Consider the following 15,587-nt stretch of genomic DNA (forward strand, 5'->3'; position numbering starts at 1 on the left):
GGAAAAAAATTTCGTGATGCCTAGGGTGCGGGTGATGAAGGCTGCTTACTTAGAAATGTTGAAGGGCCGCTCAGGTAGGGGATGGCCGTGCCAAATTAAGAGTGTATTAGATCACTGAGGACTAAGCCATATGTGCGGGGATGGCCTAGGGCTCGAGAATATGGGGGATGAAGTATGTAGAGTAGTTGAAAGGATTTTACAGGACCAAGAAATACAGGCATGGCAGGCCCAGCGTTCAATTTCGAATTCACTGCGGCTTTATTGTCGGTCGAAGGAGATTTGGGGTGAATTTTTATTTCTTAGGGTGGGTTTGAATAAAAATGAAATATAGTTATTAATTGAAATGAGGGCTGATAGTTTGCCACTAGGCCAAAGAGGAAAGTTTGTCGGGAGGGAAAAGTCAAAGGCTGGTCCTTTTTTGTCCTATGTGTGGATGTTTAGATGAGAGCGTGTATCACTTGATGTGTGAATGTGAGGAGCTGAGTGATTGGAGACTGAAAGTGTTTGGTAGGGGGGCTTATGATTTTGAGTGGTTGGTGAATGTGCGTGCGGATGAGTGATTTATGGGTATCAGAAGCTTGGCACGATTCCTTCGTCTCGCGATGAATTATAGAAGTAGATTTCTGTAGGATTATGTTAGGTTATGTGCAATTTATTTGTAATGGTTCTTTGTTTATCTCTTTTGCCATGACCTATGGGCCTTTAGCGCAAATAAATTCTATTCTATTCTGTTTGACTTACCTGTCTCTGCTATTTCATAAAAAAAAAAATTGACTGTTTTTCCTTTGCCCTGGCGAGTGTCCATTCCAACGTTAGGGGAATTCGATCAGTAACTGACCCAATTTGATCCATGATATTTTTGAGCCAAAATTCCACAAAATAACGAAATTGTACATTAGTACTTTTACTTTGAACTGTTTATACTTGGTGCTTATGAAATTTCCACTGCAAATATCTAGCTGAAAAATAATACCTTTTTCTTTTCTGAATTCTGAAACAAATTGTACTTGAACATAGAATCATTTATTTATATGTGTAAAAAATTAAATCTGTACATGATAATATACAAACGCAACATAATATTATTTTAAGTCAATATCACATATATTCAAGGAAATCTAAAAATAATCTGTTGATAAAAGAAAATTAACAGCCTGTGCAGCTTAATAGTACGATGATCTTCATGTCCGGTGAGTAAACCAATTCCAGTCAGCAAGCAGTTTCTAATAGAGTCCTTCAGCTTGACAGTTGGACCCTATTAGATATACTAAAGGTTTTCTTGAATTTTAGGTTGAATCCACCCCTTCCCTCCAGGATACAAGCTGGATACCTCTTAGCTGAACTCAAGATATGTACATGTTGGCCAGATGCTATACCTTGATGCACAAAAAAAGACCAACAACTGATTTGTGGAAATAATATTAATAAAAAAAAATTTGAAAAAATTGAGAAAAAAATTTGACAAAAAAAAAACAACTTTACTCTTCCAACAACGAAGTTTACAATATAAATTATGAAAAAAAAACGCCAGGTGTGCACCTTGATCCGGGGTTTTAAGTTCCGGCTAGTCACCGGAGGATCTTGGGTTCAGCTCCTAGGCCAGCCACGAATTTTTCAACCAATGATTATTGGCTTATTTCTTAACGACAGAAAAAAACATTTAACGTCGATTTGGAATCCATGACCCAGAGATATGAACTCTGATACTTTATCTACTGAGCAGGCCGGGCTTGTAAGCTAGTTTTACAACTTTGGTGAATTAATACATAAAAATAAACGAATTTTCTCTTGAGTTACCAACGCTTACACACAATAAAGGTAGATTTTATAACGTTAAGGATTTAACCACACACAGGGAACAAAGGTAAAGAACATTGTCCTTGTAGGGTTTTAGCAAAAAGAATTCATTCCTATTTTCTTGTATTACTCTAAAATAATTAACAGACATTTTTTGACACCACTGCCGACCTTCCCACTAACGCGAGAACATTCGATCTTTTCCTGTTTTTACAATATTTTTGCTGTTATTTGCTTCCGAAAGCATATCGCAATACTCTGATCAATACATGATTTCTACAATTAATAGTAAAAGGGTATAATTGACTATCCTTATACTGGAAAATTTTATTTGTATTTTGAAACACTTAATAAATACTTCAAACATATTAATCATTCTACCATTTAAGTACTAAAATCATTTAGACTTGCGAAGGAAATATTCGGTATAATATTAAGAAGTAATCATTCGATGTAGATCACATCAAAACTGTGGTTTCAGAAAAGCTTTGAATTTTCATGTCTATTGGGGTTTTTGAATTTGATATTTTTGGTGGCTATGAACCACACTATGATTATAACTATAAAATAAATAAAAAATATCAGATCGGCTCAGATGGTCTCTTAAAAAGTTATCAAGATTAGACATATCTTAATCAGGGTTCGATAATTTTATATAGGATAGCCCCATTTCCAGGCACCAAATTGAAGCGGGTTCGACAAAGATCGTTTTAAGGTCTCCGTGTTGGACCCACCGAAACTTTCAACGTTTTCATTAACGGGTTTTATCTTCAAAGCGTGTTGAACACGGGTTCTTCAAAAACAGAATAGCATGGTTGACCATGGTTCTGGAAGACCCAAACAAGAGCATTCAAACGATAATCTACACAACCCATGTTCAACCCCTTGTTGGCTGTAAGCTAAAAACGGAGCTTGTAAATTCAACTAGAATTAAAATCAGTCTTAGACGCCAGCTTTCACGCTTTAAGAAGACCGGCAGTATTTAAATAGTGATTTATTGATATTTCATGAAAAAATATATATATATTTCAACCCAACACTATTCCTTTATCATTTATAAATACATAAAAAGATGAGGCCACATTAGGACAATCAAAAGTGTAAATAATACCCAATTCTTCAAAACCCAATTCTAAAGATTAAACTACCCAACAGTCGAGGCAACCAAGTCGCCCCGGGCTTTCAAGAACTAATTGGAAGTGATCTGTTTTAAGTAGAAATCGGAAGATTTCAGTCGTAACCACGGTATTTTATTTTAAATAGCGTCTTTTTTCTCAAACGCTTCGTAGTTCCGGTTTGGAAAGTCCCCTGCAAGTTCGTCTCTCCGATGATTGAAATAACGGGTCAATACAAAGCGAACTGGAAACTAAATTGACTAGATTCCAAAGAAGCCTATACCTAAAAAAGCTTAGTTTTCAGGCAGTTCTAAAACCAGGGCTAAATGAATCAGATTTAAAATAAAAAAGAAAAGGACACTTCAGTCAATCGATAATTGTCTTAGAATACGGATAAACATGATTTACGGAGTGACTAATATTTGACAAACGTTTTTAAACTGGAGCAAAAAGCTGTTACACCAAGAAAGGAAAATATTCTAATCATGAGCTCTATAAGAAAAAACCTACCAATACACAAATAAAGCAATTAAATTTAAAAACATATTAAGCTACCTTTTCATGTGTCCATGTAAGTGGAAGGACACACTTGAAGGGGGGTTGTATTCAAGGGTACAAATGATCTTTTTTATAGGTGGGCTAAGAAGTAACCTTCGGGTCTGCCGCCCCACTCCCCTAGATCTCAAGATTTCACGGGTTTACTCATGATTTCCTGAATTGTTGACAAAACTTGCCTATTCCGCCTATTATACTTGCCTTTTCAAATGCCCTTCCCCTCAAAATATGTTTATTTGCACTTATCTTCCTGTTCTTACAAGAGCCTCCCAGAATCAGCGACAGCTCAGAAAAGAGAGAGGGGGCCAAGAAATAACAGACAATTACAGGCCAAAAACACTAAATAAATGCAGTGTTAGCGAGTACCATCCTTCCCAGGACAAAGTTTTCAAGCCATACTAATCCCAATTTCTTCACCCTTGTGACCTGAAATGTCGCTCGGTAACTGCAGGTCTTGAAACTTGTTGCACCTTACAGTACAAGCCGTCACGTATACAAAAATTTCATTGCACTAAATCATATTGTACTACTATCTTGCAATGAACATCATAATTAAAAGAACTGTCAAACCCACATAGGGGCAACATAGAAACCCTTGCATAGGGGTAACACTGCTTGTCCTGAAACTGCTTAAATTATTATCATAATAATCGGACAATTCTTGCCGTGGGCCCCATCGTTCATACTGATTCCTATAGATAATTCCGTTTCTATGGAAATCATCAACGTCACTTTTGTCTTGCTGTAATATGTTTGTCTCTTCTTCAAAGATTTCTTTTGCAGAGTCTTTGTTGTAGCGGTTAGTTGTTGTTGTTGGTGTGACTGGCTCAAGAGGCAAATTGATCATTCGTCTGGGAGGCTTATCACATCTTTCTGGTGTGTCAACACTTTCCGAAACGTTTGGGGGGTATGATCGGTACAGTGAGCCCTATAAAATACAACTGGTTTTAATCCAATATTTTGAGGAACAAGGGGATAGTATCACAGCCGTTCCTAGGGTTGGTTGTGTCCAGTGAAAAATTAATTAAACCTCCTCCCCTTCCCAACCCAAATATAAGCAAGAAAAGGCCGAATCAAAGTGAGCATTTTGATCAGAGTGGGAAATCCCCTAGCCCCCACCCCCAGCATTGGTGCCCGGGGTAGCTGACCTGGATCGGCTCTGGATAGCATAATATGTTTCTAAAGAGATTATCAACTGTTTTTTCTCGACATTATTTTCCAACTTAAATAAGCCATTATAATTCGATATATGCATAACAAACTGTTGTATAATTAGCAACAATTAAGTTTCTCTTGATCAAATTTTGTAACCCCTACTTTTTTTCATTTTCTAACTTTATTTTTTCTAAATCAGCGGTCGCGCAAACGTATTTTTATATTAACAACCTCCCTGTTTCATTTACTATGGGGTTATATATTCGTTTACGGTTTTAAAATCTTTGGTTTTAGTTTTTATCCTTTAGTGACTAATGTAAAAAACATTTTTCATTGTAAAGCAAGGAACTTTTTTTGCGAAAAAAGATTTGGCCATCATGGTTGTGACCTGTTCATTTAATTGAAGCCTGGAAAGTCTTCAATATTTTCCTTCTTACTTGAAAAGGAAATAGTGAAGTTATTATTTTATCTTATTCTTGATTTTACTTCAATTATTTAAATGAGAAATTACCTTCAGCTTCAAACATTAGTTAGAAGCGGAACAACTATTTCCCTTCCTTTATGCTTAATAAACACTGTTAACACTGAAACTAAGCATAGTTTTTTCTTTCTTGTTTAGATAAACACATGCCTGTTTGCTTTCTTAAATGCTGCCAATGTCAAGTCTGGATTTTATTTTTTTTTTTTTTTTTTTTTTATCATAAGTTGTCATAAGTTGAAAACCTTCTATTCATTCCTTTATTTAGAGTTGGAATACTAAAATAATCTATATATATATTTAATAATTGGTCAAATATCCTGTAATTTGAAACCAACAACGAAAACGAGAATTTTCTAAGATCAACGATTTAGAAAAATGAAAATAACGCTGCATATTCCGACCTCACCCTTGAGAGCATTCCACAGCAGCAACAAAGAAATAACAGAAATACTAAAAGAACAAATGAAAAACACATAAAAACTGAATCTTCAATAAGGAAGCATTTCAAACAAAATTTAGCGAATTTTAGCGAAATTTAGCGAAAACAAAATTTATCTTGAGAATGAGCAAGAGGTAATATTTGGAAGTTCAGACTCTCTCCTTATAAGCAATAAAATCAAATAAATTTTTTAACTTTTTTAACCTTTTATCTTATTATGACGAATTCGCCGCCTCCTACCAAAGAATATTATCTACATCTTTGCCTCGTACTGTTGTGAAGAATAAACAAAGACGGAAACTTCGAAATCATATAAAAAATCGGCTTCGGCTCATCGGGCGTTAGGTGACATTTTTGGGAAAAATTCGATTTACATCCTATGCCGTAAAAAAAGCAAGTTCAAACGATGGGTTTTAATCCATTTTCTTTTATCTTATTACTTCCCTAGACCTTTATAATTCTCGTTTTTGCCAAAATGCGCTACGTCCTCTTTTTTCACTCACAAAAATAAGGACTGTAAAAAAAAAAAATCTTGGTATCAGCTTTAATAACAAAAAAAAAATCTAAGAGAAAAGCGAGCTGAGAGAAAGCTGTTACTACTGTAATTAAAATCTTTTGTAGTTTGAAAAACGTTTTTGAATCTCAGCTTTGCATTGATAAGCACACTGCCCCATCTTTAAATATCTCGCCCAATACAGACGTTTCCGGGAATTATTAGGTAAAAATTTTTGTATTTTACAATTTTTCACAAATAGAAAATTATTAACAATTGAGGGAGCAAAAACAGGTTTATATTTGGAAACCAGATATTCTCATATCAAAATTATTTTCGCCGTATCTTGGACGCCTCAAAAAACCTTCCTCTTACCAACTTGTTATTAAAAACAATAAGAAAAAGCCAAAATATATTTTTCCGCATTTTTGGCTCTCCTGAGATGGGGCTCTAAAGTGGTATGTTTATAATCATTCAGGACTGATTAAGCAAGGGTCCCTGCTATTCCCCCTCTTTGAGCTTTTTTAGAGAATGGGAAAGCACTCCAATTTTCCCAGAAAATATAAAAAATGCAAGAGCCCCCCCCCCCATTTCTTTCTATTCCTTGAACTTTTGAAATTTGATGTAGCACTTTAAAGACTATACACCATTTAAAGCCATATATCACACACCATAATTATAAACCATAAATAAACCATAGCCTATGTGTATAAACTAAATATCACACACCATATAAAGACGACGAATTTCAGAGTTATATCTAAAAAGTTATATTCAAGAAAAATATGAAAAAGGTGTCATGCAGTTTTTATTATCAGGGAAAATTGGGAAGCTTCTCCGATCTACAAAAAAGTTTAAAGAGGGGGAATAACAGGGACCCTTGCTTAATCAGTATAGAATACTTATAAACATACCACTTTAGAGTCCCATCTAATTATCCTAAGTGTCTCTTTTGCATTATCCCAGAAAGAAAAGTGAGAGGTTTATTTTTGTCTCTAAGAGAAAGTTATTATTTTGCCACGGAAAGAGATTATAAAAATATACAAACATAAAAATATTATGTAAAAAATGTAATCTTTATTTAAAAAAATTTAATAAATTGTTATTAATATCATTAATAATACTAATAATATTCATTACTAAAATAAGTTAATACAATATTTATAGTAAGCCTAAAGTAATTTAATGATATTTCAAAATAATAAAAAAATCATTAATAAAATAAATTTATCAACAAAAATAGAGATATAAAATACATATTATAAAAAATATATAAATATACAAAATAAAATATGGTACTTGTGCATCATATCCTACACAGCGCTGTAGACTGTACAAGGAAATACTACAGGAAACCAGTCAAACGGGTATTTGCAATGGATAAATGGATCGCAGAGCGTGATTTCTTCTTGCATTTACAATATTTAAACTTTTGTTCTTTGGGGTTTAGGGGAGGGATGTGGGGAGGGAAAGGTACCTAGGCTAGGTTACGTATTTAATATGCTATGCTTTACCCCCTCCCCCCAAATGTGCAAATATATAGCCCAAATTTGTTTCTAAACTATTATATTTTCATCAAATTTTATCTTATTTCATTAGCATTAACCAAACTTGACTTCTTTCGTGTGTCGTATATAACGCACAAGTACCTCAAATATACAGTAAAATGGTTTTCTTGACTACTTTAGTGGAAAAAATATGTATAAATTTGTACCGGCTTCATTTCAAGCTATTATCGTTGATAGTAGACAAAAATTGACATGTATTTTCTTTTTTTCTTTTTTAATACAAAAAAATTATATTCTTCAATAAAAGAATAAAAGATGTCAAAACTCTACAAATTTATGAAGTAAATTTTGGAAAAAAAACAATAAAATTCATTTTGAGGGCTCCAAAATTTATTTGGGTGGTTCAACTATCAGACGAAGAAGGGGATACTTTTCATAGCAAATAATTGGTACCAATTAAAGAACATATACGGCTGAAAACAATTTTCAAGATGTCTAAACGGAATTTAACAACGGCAAAAGTTTCCTTTCAAAAAATATAATTGGGTGTAATAAAACATTTTACGCTGATCACAAATACAATTAAAGCTTGCTTTTTCCGATGGTGTAATGGCAAGAAATTAATCAGTGCGGTTTATCCCACTATCGCCAGATGGAACGCATTTACGCTATTTACGCCACTCTCGGCAGCAACAGCTGTAAACGCTGATAAGATTTACGTGTTAAATACACATACAATATGACATGTTACTATTCTCCCAAAGGCTCAATGGCCTGTAAAGAAGGGCCTGGAAATATTAACCAACTAAGTTTTGCACGAGAGCAAAATAACAAAAAAATACATTCTGGCGTTTCAATTGGTGCTAACGAACAGTTCCTTTTATGAGTAAGGAGGCCCTAGACCGTCAATCATTTTGATCAAAAGCTTTCGCCAATCGATTGACTCAAGTATGATTGGCCTTCTAGGAACCTGTTTAACGCTTGAGCCAAGCGTTGACGGTGATTGATAGAAAGTTTGAATGACTCAATTATCTTGACTAAAAGCAGTGTGTTAAATTAGCTTTGGTCGCGATTGAAGGGCTGAAGGCTCGATTGAAGATTGATTGAAGCACACATCAATGGATTGACGGAAACTTTTGATAAAAATGATTAATCGTCCAGGGCCTCCTTAAGATTTCTGTCTGCCTTTAAGGAAAACAAACGCAATCTTGATTTCATCAAAGTTTTATATATATCAACTACTTCTGCAATTAAAAAAAAGGAGATATAAAGCATTTTGAGTAATAAATTCAATTCGAATTATCTAGCGACCCAAATAAGCAAGAAAGACCAAAAAAGGAAAGAAATTTGGAAAAGGGAAAAATCATGAAAAACATATAATCAGCATTCAAGCTCATTAGCATTGAGAAAATTAGTAAACTACTGTCACTTTTATTCTCTACAAAATGTCGTTTTGTGAATTTGATGCTTCTTCGCGGTGTAACCATTCATTATTAAACTTTTTTTTGCAAAAAAAAAACACAAAAAAACAGACATAAAAAGTAAGCGGAATTCTAATTACCCTTCAAGCTGTTCACCAATTACAAAGCGTAAAGTGTTTTGTCTTAGCTAATCCAAAACTTGGGTGATTTATCAAATGGACAAAAATCTTATCATGAAGGAAAAACTTCCTGGGGAATTTCGTACCGACTTAGAGACGGTCGCTGATGGATTAGAATCAAGGAGTTGCCCACTTTCGAAAATCGTGTGCACCAAGTGATGGACTCCCGAAGAGACGCGGCGTCGCAGAAGATATTACCTTCGTCAGCAGAAGTGGTGCTCTGAGACAGTCATGAGGTGGTAGAACGAGCTACCTCTTCATTAGAAAACATTTTCTTCAATTGTCTTACAAAATATTACTGGAAAATCAAAGCTGTCTAGAAAATTAAATGAGGTAGTCTTGTCTTAAAAATATATTCCTTAATTAATTTTAACTTAGATTTAATGAGCAAAGTTTAAATTAGTTAAATGGCATTAATTTTCAATTTATAGAAAGTCCATAAAATTTCTTATTTTACTTGAAACTGCTTGATACATTTTCTCGACAATGCTTTTGAACTCGTCATCTTCGTCATTTATTAGTTCACTTCTCCACCCATAGCAACATAGGATGTTTTTACTTTGCGCTGAATGTACCAAGGACAGTTAAAATGAAACCAGATAGTTTTAATAGGTTAAGTAGAAGCTATTGATTAAGGAAAAACCAGGAATTCAATTTGTAAGGAAAAGAACCCCATATTCGGTTAAGCAGTTTTTTGGTAGTAGCCTACCATGCACCAAAAAAACAACAAAAAAACAAAAAAACACGAAAAATTAATAAAAATCTGCTAGCAAAGTTGACACTACACACCTTAAGAAGGTACAACTTTCCTTTGAAGCTGCGGATGTCTTTGGGAATAAACAGATTTTTAATTCTTAAATTTTTATTGACAAAAAGCGTTGTCGGATTTAACCAATTAATTTTGCTTATTTCAACGTGGCACCACTGACACAAATATGATGCTGCTGTAAAGTATTTAACATCAATTCGAGAAGCTTTTCCGGGTATCTCAATTCTTAGTTAGTTGGGCATTTATGTGTCAACGATAGCGGTCCAGGGGGGAGCTCTTGGGACTAAAGCTAGTCGTGGGAAAGGGGTCGTTCCCAGGCCTGGAACTTCCGTTCCCAGGCCTGGAACTTCCGTTCCAGGAAAGTTATATTCTTGGTTCATTTCTAAAGGCAGTCCATCTTTCGCCTTCGTCATAGCTAGTTGTTCTTGTGCTACCTTATTTTCTCAATGTGTATTATCACGTTATTTAATAAAGACCATGTACCAACGTTTATCGTCTATCTTTGGAATTTACGTAAACCATTACATCTGCCAATATAAAAGGCATACAAATAAAGAACTAAAAAGAGGTTTACACTGCCTTAATGTTTCATAATTTTGAAATGATTAAAAGAAAAACCTCATAAAAGTGCGGTTACATGGTTTGAAGGCACTCAAGAAGCGTCCAAGGGGCGATTTTATTTTTTGTTGATGGCCTTCTGGCACGCACAGAGGGGAAGGCGGGACTCCGGACCTCACCCCCCCCCTGCCCCGAAAGCTCACGATTTTTTCCCCATAGTTTTCTGATGCTTCTCAAAGGATTTGAACGATTTGCCCTTCCCCCGAAACAAATTCCTGCGTGCGTACCTGATGGTCTTTGTACTTCAATGATAAAACTACTGTCTAAATAGAGGTATTGTAATAAATCAAACAGAGGTACATTTTTTTAAATAATATAGGTACGCTTATTGGGGACGCTAACCTTTGCTGTTGCATCCAATTCTTTGTTACCTGAAGAGAATTTACGGACTTGTTATTTTCGAATTTCTTCTCTAAATTTTTTCTTCAAGAATACTTCTCGTTTGCATACTTCTTCAAGATTTGCCATTTTTTCTCTTTTTTCCCTTCTTTTTAGGTAATAGTCTCAACGAGAAGTTTTTAATTCATAAGACTTTTCGTTCTATATAATAACAAGGGCCATACCAGGATTTTTTTGTTCGGGGGGGGGGGAGTAGAGAAACAACTATTAAAAAGCACTAAAAATGTGCATTTATGCATTTTAATTGCGTTTTTACGAGTCAGCCAAATATTCTAGGAGTGGGGTGGGGGGGGGTTCAAACCCCCTTCCACCTCCCCAGTATATGGTATCTTAAATGGCAGTTGATTTTGTTTGTCTTTTCTTTTTTTATCGCCAATACAATTTCCCCGAGAAGTTTTTGAGTTTGTCATTGTAATCGTTTTTCGATCACTTTTCTCTTACCTTTAAGTTACTGAACCCATTATAAAGTATGCTTTTTTGGTTATAAATGATAAGTATAGTTTACTCTAAGCATATTTAATTTAACTCTAAGCCGTTATTATCATCTTTTAATAACTGCCTAAACAGAAGAATTGCAATTACAACGCTACATCACAACAATCTTACTACGACTATCAGGGATAATTAAAATCTTACAAGTATCCCGTTTCTATTTAACTGTGACTGCGAAGATTAATGGCCTTATTATTTCACTTCTAATATCAGCGAAATATCCCTATGTGGTTTTGGATGCTTTTTCACAACGTAATCATTCGTTATTTGACTCTTTTGGTTAATAGCCCAGTATAAAAAGTGATCTAAATTCAAATGATGCTTCAAGCAAGTTCAGCAAATAAAAACGATTATGCGTCTTGCCTAACTAATGAAATTGGAAAAGAAAAACTTAGCATAGGAGATATGTAGGGAAGTCATAATAACAGTAATATAGAACAACAGAACAGGTAAGTGTTTAGGTGAGATGGGGAACAAAATTGCATGGTTTGCTTGTGATCTGTACCTTTGACTTTGGCCATATAATTATATATATATATATATCGGTTTTTGCAAAGTAACAACATCATAATTACAATGTACGGTGTTCAATCATATTTTTACGGTATTTGTTATCTCCAACTGTCTCTAGGTATGACAGTATACTGAATTATGTAAAAACGTACCATTTCATTTGGGGATCCATGGGCCCAGCATAGAGGATTAAAAGGTCCTTGGACACTGATTCTCTGGAAGTCCTCAAAACTGTCCATCCAGTTAACTGTTTTCAATCTGTCTTCTAAGGTCATTCCAGCCAACTCCACGGGAGCTTCAATTACTATGTCATTTCCAGCACCTCTGTAAAGTATATAATTATTTGAATTTACCATGCAGAATCACCAAGAGAGGTTTATTGGTTAACTTGAGAGGTTTTTGGCTTCATTGTTACCACTCACAGCAGAATCTAAGAAATCTTCAGAAGAGTTTTGCACCTTAACTGACAGAAAATGCGAGAACAAGACTTGATAGCTTAAAATTTAACTTTCAGACTAGATTCTTTTGAGGACTTTTATATAAGGTTCGATAGCTCTAACGATTTCAATTTTAATTAATACCCTTCTGCAAAGTATCTATATGATAAAAACAAACAACAGGTGAAACAATAGAGAATTTCCGAGACAGTGAACTTTTTTCAAACCTTAAATGAATATTTCGGCTCTAAATCCAAGACCCATCCCCAGCAAAACATTTATATACATAACATGAGACTTAAAATAAAAGGCAATCTTTAAAACTAAACTTAATAATTAAACCAGTACCAGAATCATTAATTCAACGATATTCAACCAGGACTGATAGATAGAACAACACGAAACAAGGCAATTCATTCAGGTAAAATAAAGATTAGGAACATGTTTTCCATGCTATTTTTTGTCTTTTTAGCAGCTACCCGAATAAAAAAAAAAAAAAAAAAAAAAAAAAAAAAAAAAAAAAAACACCCTAATAGCTCTTTCTGTAACTAGTTCAGTGGTATTGGTTTTATAATATAATTAAATAAAACAAACAATTTTTTTTAACTGAAAGTAAGGAGCGACATTAAAACTTAAATCGAACAGAAATTATTTCGCGTAAGGCAGGTGCGGTTTCCTCCTCAACACATCGCTCTTTACGCTAAAGTTTGATTCTATCTCACAACTCTATCTTTTAAAACAATAAAAAACTTTAGCGTAAAGAGCGAGGCGTTGAGGAAGGAACAGCCCCTTTCATATACGGAATAATTTCTGTTTGTTTTAAGTTTTAATATCGCTGCTTACTTTTAGTTAAAAAAAACTTGTTTTTATATTTAATTTCTGAACGTTTTTAAATTAAAACAGGTTTTGATTTTGGCTCAATGTACATGAATAATTAAAACAAAATTTGCATATTAATTTTACGTTTCTTTGACTAAATGGCTTTCTCGAAAGCTGTTTAATTATATTTACGAACGTTTGTATTAGTAATAAATATACGTAACTTACGAATTAACTTACGCAACGAACTTCTATATCCGTATATTTTTATTAGGCATGCTAGGGTGGTTCGCCCTCCTAGTCAGTACCTCGCTCTTTATGCTAAAGTTCGATTTTATGTCCCAGTTCTTTAAGAATGACCCCTTAATCACAAAGGCCGTTAATTAGAATAAATAGCTCTTATGAAAGTCCTAAAAAAACTTTAGAGTAAAGAGCGAGGTATTGACTCGGGGGCGAAGCCGATCATATAAATAATAGATTCTGTTCGTTTTAAGTTTTGATGTTGTAAATTTTTCAGTCGAAAAGTTTTTCAGTTAAAAACTTGTTTTTCTTATTTATTTTCTGATCGCTTTATTTAAATAATGCTGGGAAATCCGGCGCCCTCTTCATAGCAATGTCCCTTCCCCCATTGAAAATTCCTCCATGGAAGGATTTTCTCACGTAATCCCCGACCCCCCCCCCCACTAACAGAAAAATTCCCCCTGAAAACGTCTGTATACTTCCCAATAACCAATACAATAAGTAAACAATGGGCAAAGTTCATAACTGGCAGCCCTGCCCCGGGGGACTGTGGGGGATTAAGTCATCCTCAAAGACATAATCTTTATATTTTTCGACCATGCTGAACAAAATGGCTATCTCAAAATTTTGATCAGGTGACTTTGGGAAAAAATGAGCGTGGGAGGGGGCCTAGTTGTCCTCCATTTTTTTTGGTCACTTAAAAAGGGCACTAGAACTTTTAATTTGCGTTTGAATGAGCCCTCCTGCTACATTCTTGGACCACTGGGTCAGTACAATCGCTCCTGGAAAAAAAAAAAGAAAAAAACAAACAACTAAACACACATTCGTGATCTTTCTCCTGGCAAAAAATATAAAATGCCACATTTTTGCACATAGAAGCTTGAAACCTCTACAGTAGGGTTTTCTGATACGCTGAATCTGAGGGTGTGATTTTCATTAAGGTTCTATGACTTTTATGGGGTGTTTCCCTCTTTTTTCGAAAATAAGGCACATTTACTCAAGCACGTAACTTTTGATGGGTGAGATCTTGATGAAACTTACGGTTACTATTGAGACGGGCCGCTCCTTGCTTACAGTTCGTTATCACGAACTGTTTGATTTGTCAAACAGTTTTTAATTAAATTTGTGTATAAAGCATTGACTGAGTGCATTCATTAAGGTTTGAACAAGTTTCACTATCTTGGATATTCCCTATTGTTTTACCAGTTGTTTGTTTTTATGACGGAAAAACACTGTGGTCTTCGTCGGTATTTGGTGTCTACATGAGGCTTAAAATATAGCCCGATAACATCTTTTGATTTGTATTATCATATTTTTGATAATACCATATTTTACATTATCATATTATTATCATCATTTTTGATTTATCATACGGCCCAGGAAAAATAGGATTTGACTATAATACAAGACCCCAAATAAACTTTCAAATGGGGATAAATCCATTTATTTAGACAGTAAAAACAGGTACAAAAGTCTAGATATTTCGATCACATATATAGCGATATAGCGACAATCATCAGTAGAAATACTAAAGTATTAAAAATGAAACTAACATATTTAGATAAAAAAAATAATTAACTTTCGAGTTATTCAAAAAATAATGAACTTCCGGGTTATTCACTAAATTCTTTCTTCGGAAAGAGTTCAATTCCAAATTTAATTCAGAGTATTGAGTTAATTTTTCTTCTTTAATCTTGTCTAAATGTAAAATAAATAAAAGCGACCAGTGACGGTCGCTGTATATGTGATCGAAATATTTAGACTTTTGTAACTGTTTTCGCATTCTAAATAAATGGATTTATCCCCATTTAAACGTTTATTTGTTCTTCATAGAAAGGCTGTGTGGATTTAGAAAAGGATACTTAATTTAAGGTGTTACGTCGAAAATAAGACAAGACCCCCTAGAGAGCACTATATTGATCTTGAGCCAACTTTTGTTCAATGGTATTGCCAACCTGAGGGGGTGTATCCACCATCGAAAATCATGTAAAATAAGCTGCTCGCACTACATGTGACACAAGTATGCCATGTGTTGCAAGAAGGTGCGAATTATGGCGGAAGTGCGCTACGCATCGGGAAATAAGTGGTGCTCGGATTAGTTCGTCAAGTGGCAGGGAGTAGTTACTCCCTCAAGCCAACCTAAAAAGTAATCTGAAA

At 34.4% G+C, this 15,587-nt stretch overlaps 1 protein-coding gene across 1 annotated transcript in view; it reads right to left on the reverse strand.

Annotated features, from left to right (window-relative positions):
* Positions 1-1,012: 1,012 nt before the first annotated feature.
* Positions 1,013-15,587, reverse strand: part of LOC148953840 (MOXD1 homolog 2-like) — a 147,056-nt gene continuing 132,481 nt past the window's right edge. Inside the window, exons 11-12 of the mRNA XM_089085666.1 lie at positions 12,087-12,258; positions 1,013-4,395 (exon numbers count right to left, since the gene is read on the reverse strand). Of these exons, the coding sequence (XP_088941792.1) occupies positions 3,997-4,395; positions 12,087-12,258 (571 nt within the window). The 3' untranslated portion in view covers positions 1,013-3,996. The remainder of the gene's footprint in view (positions 4,396-12,086; positions 12,259-15,587) is intronic.

This window comes from Artemia sp. Qi Xiang Cuo, chromosome 3 (assembly GCF_049724085.1).
Source record: "Artemia sp. Qi Xiang Cuo chromosome 3, ASM4972408v1, whole genome shotgun sequence".
Classification (NCBI taxonomy): domain Eukaryota; kingdom Metazoa; phylum Arthropoda; class Branchiopoda; order Anostraca; family Artemiidae; genus Artemia; species Artemia sp. Qi Xiang Cuo.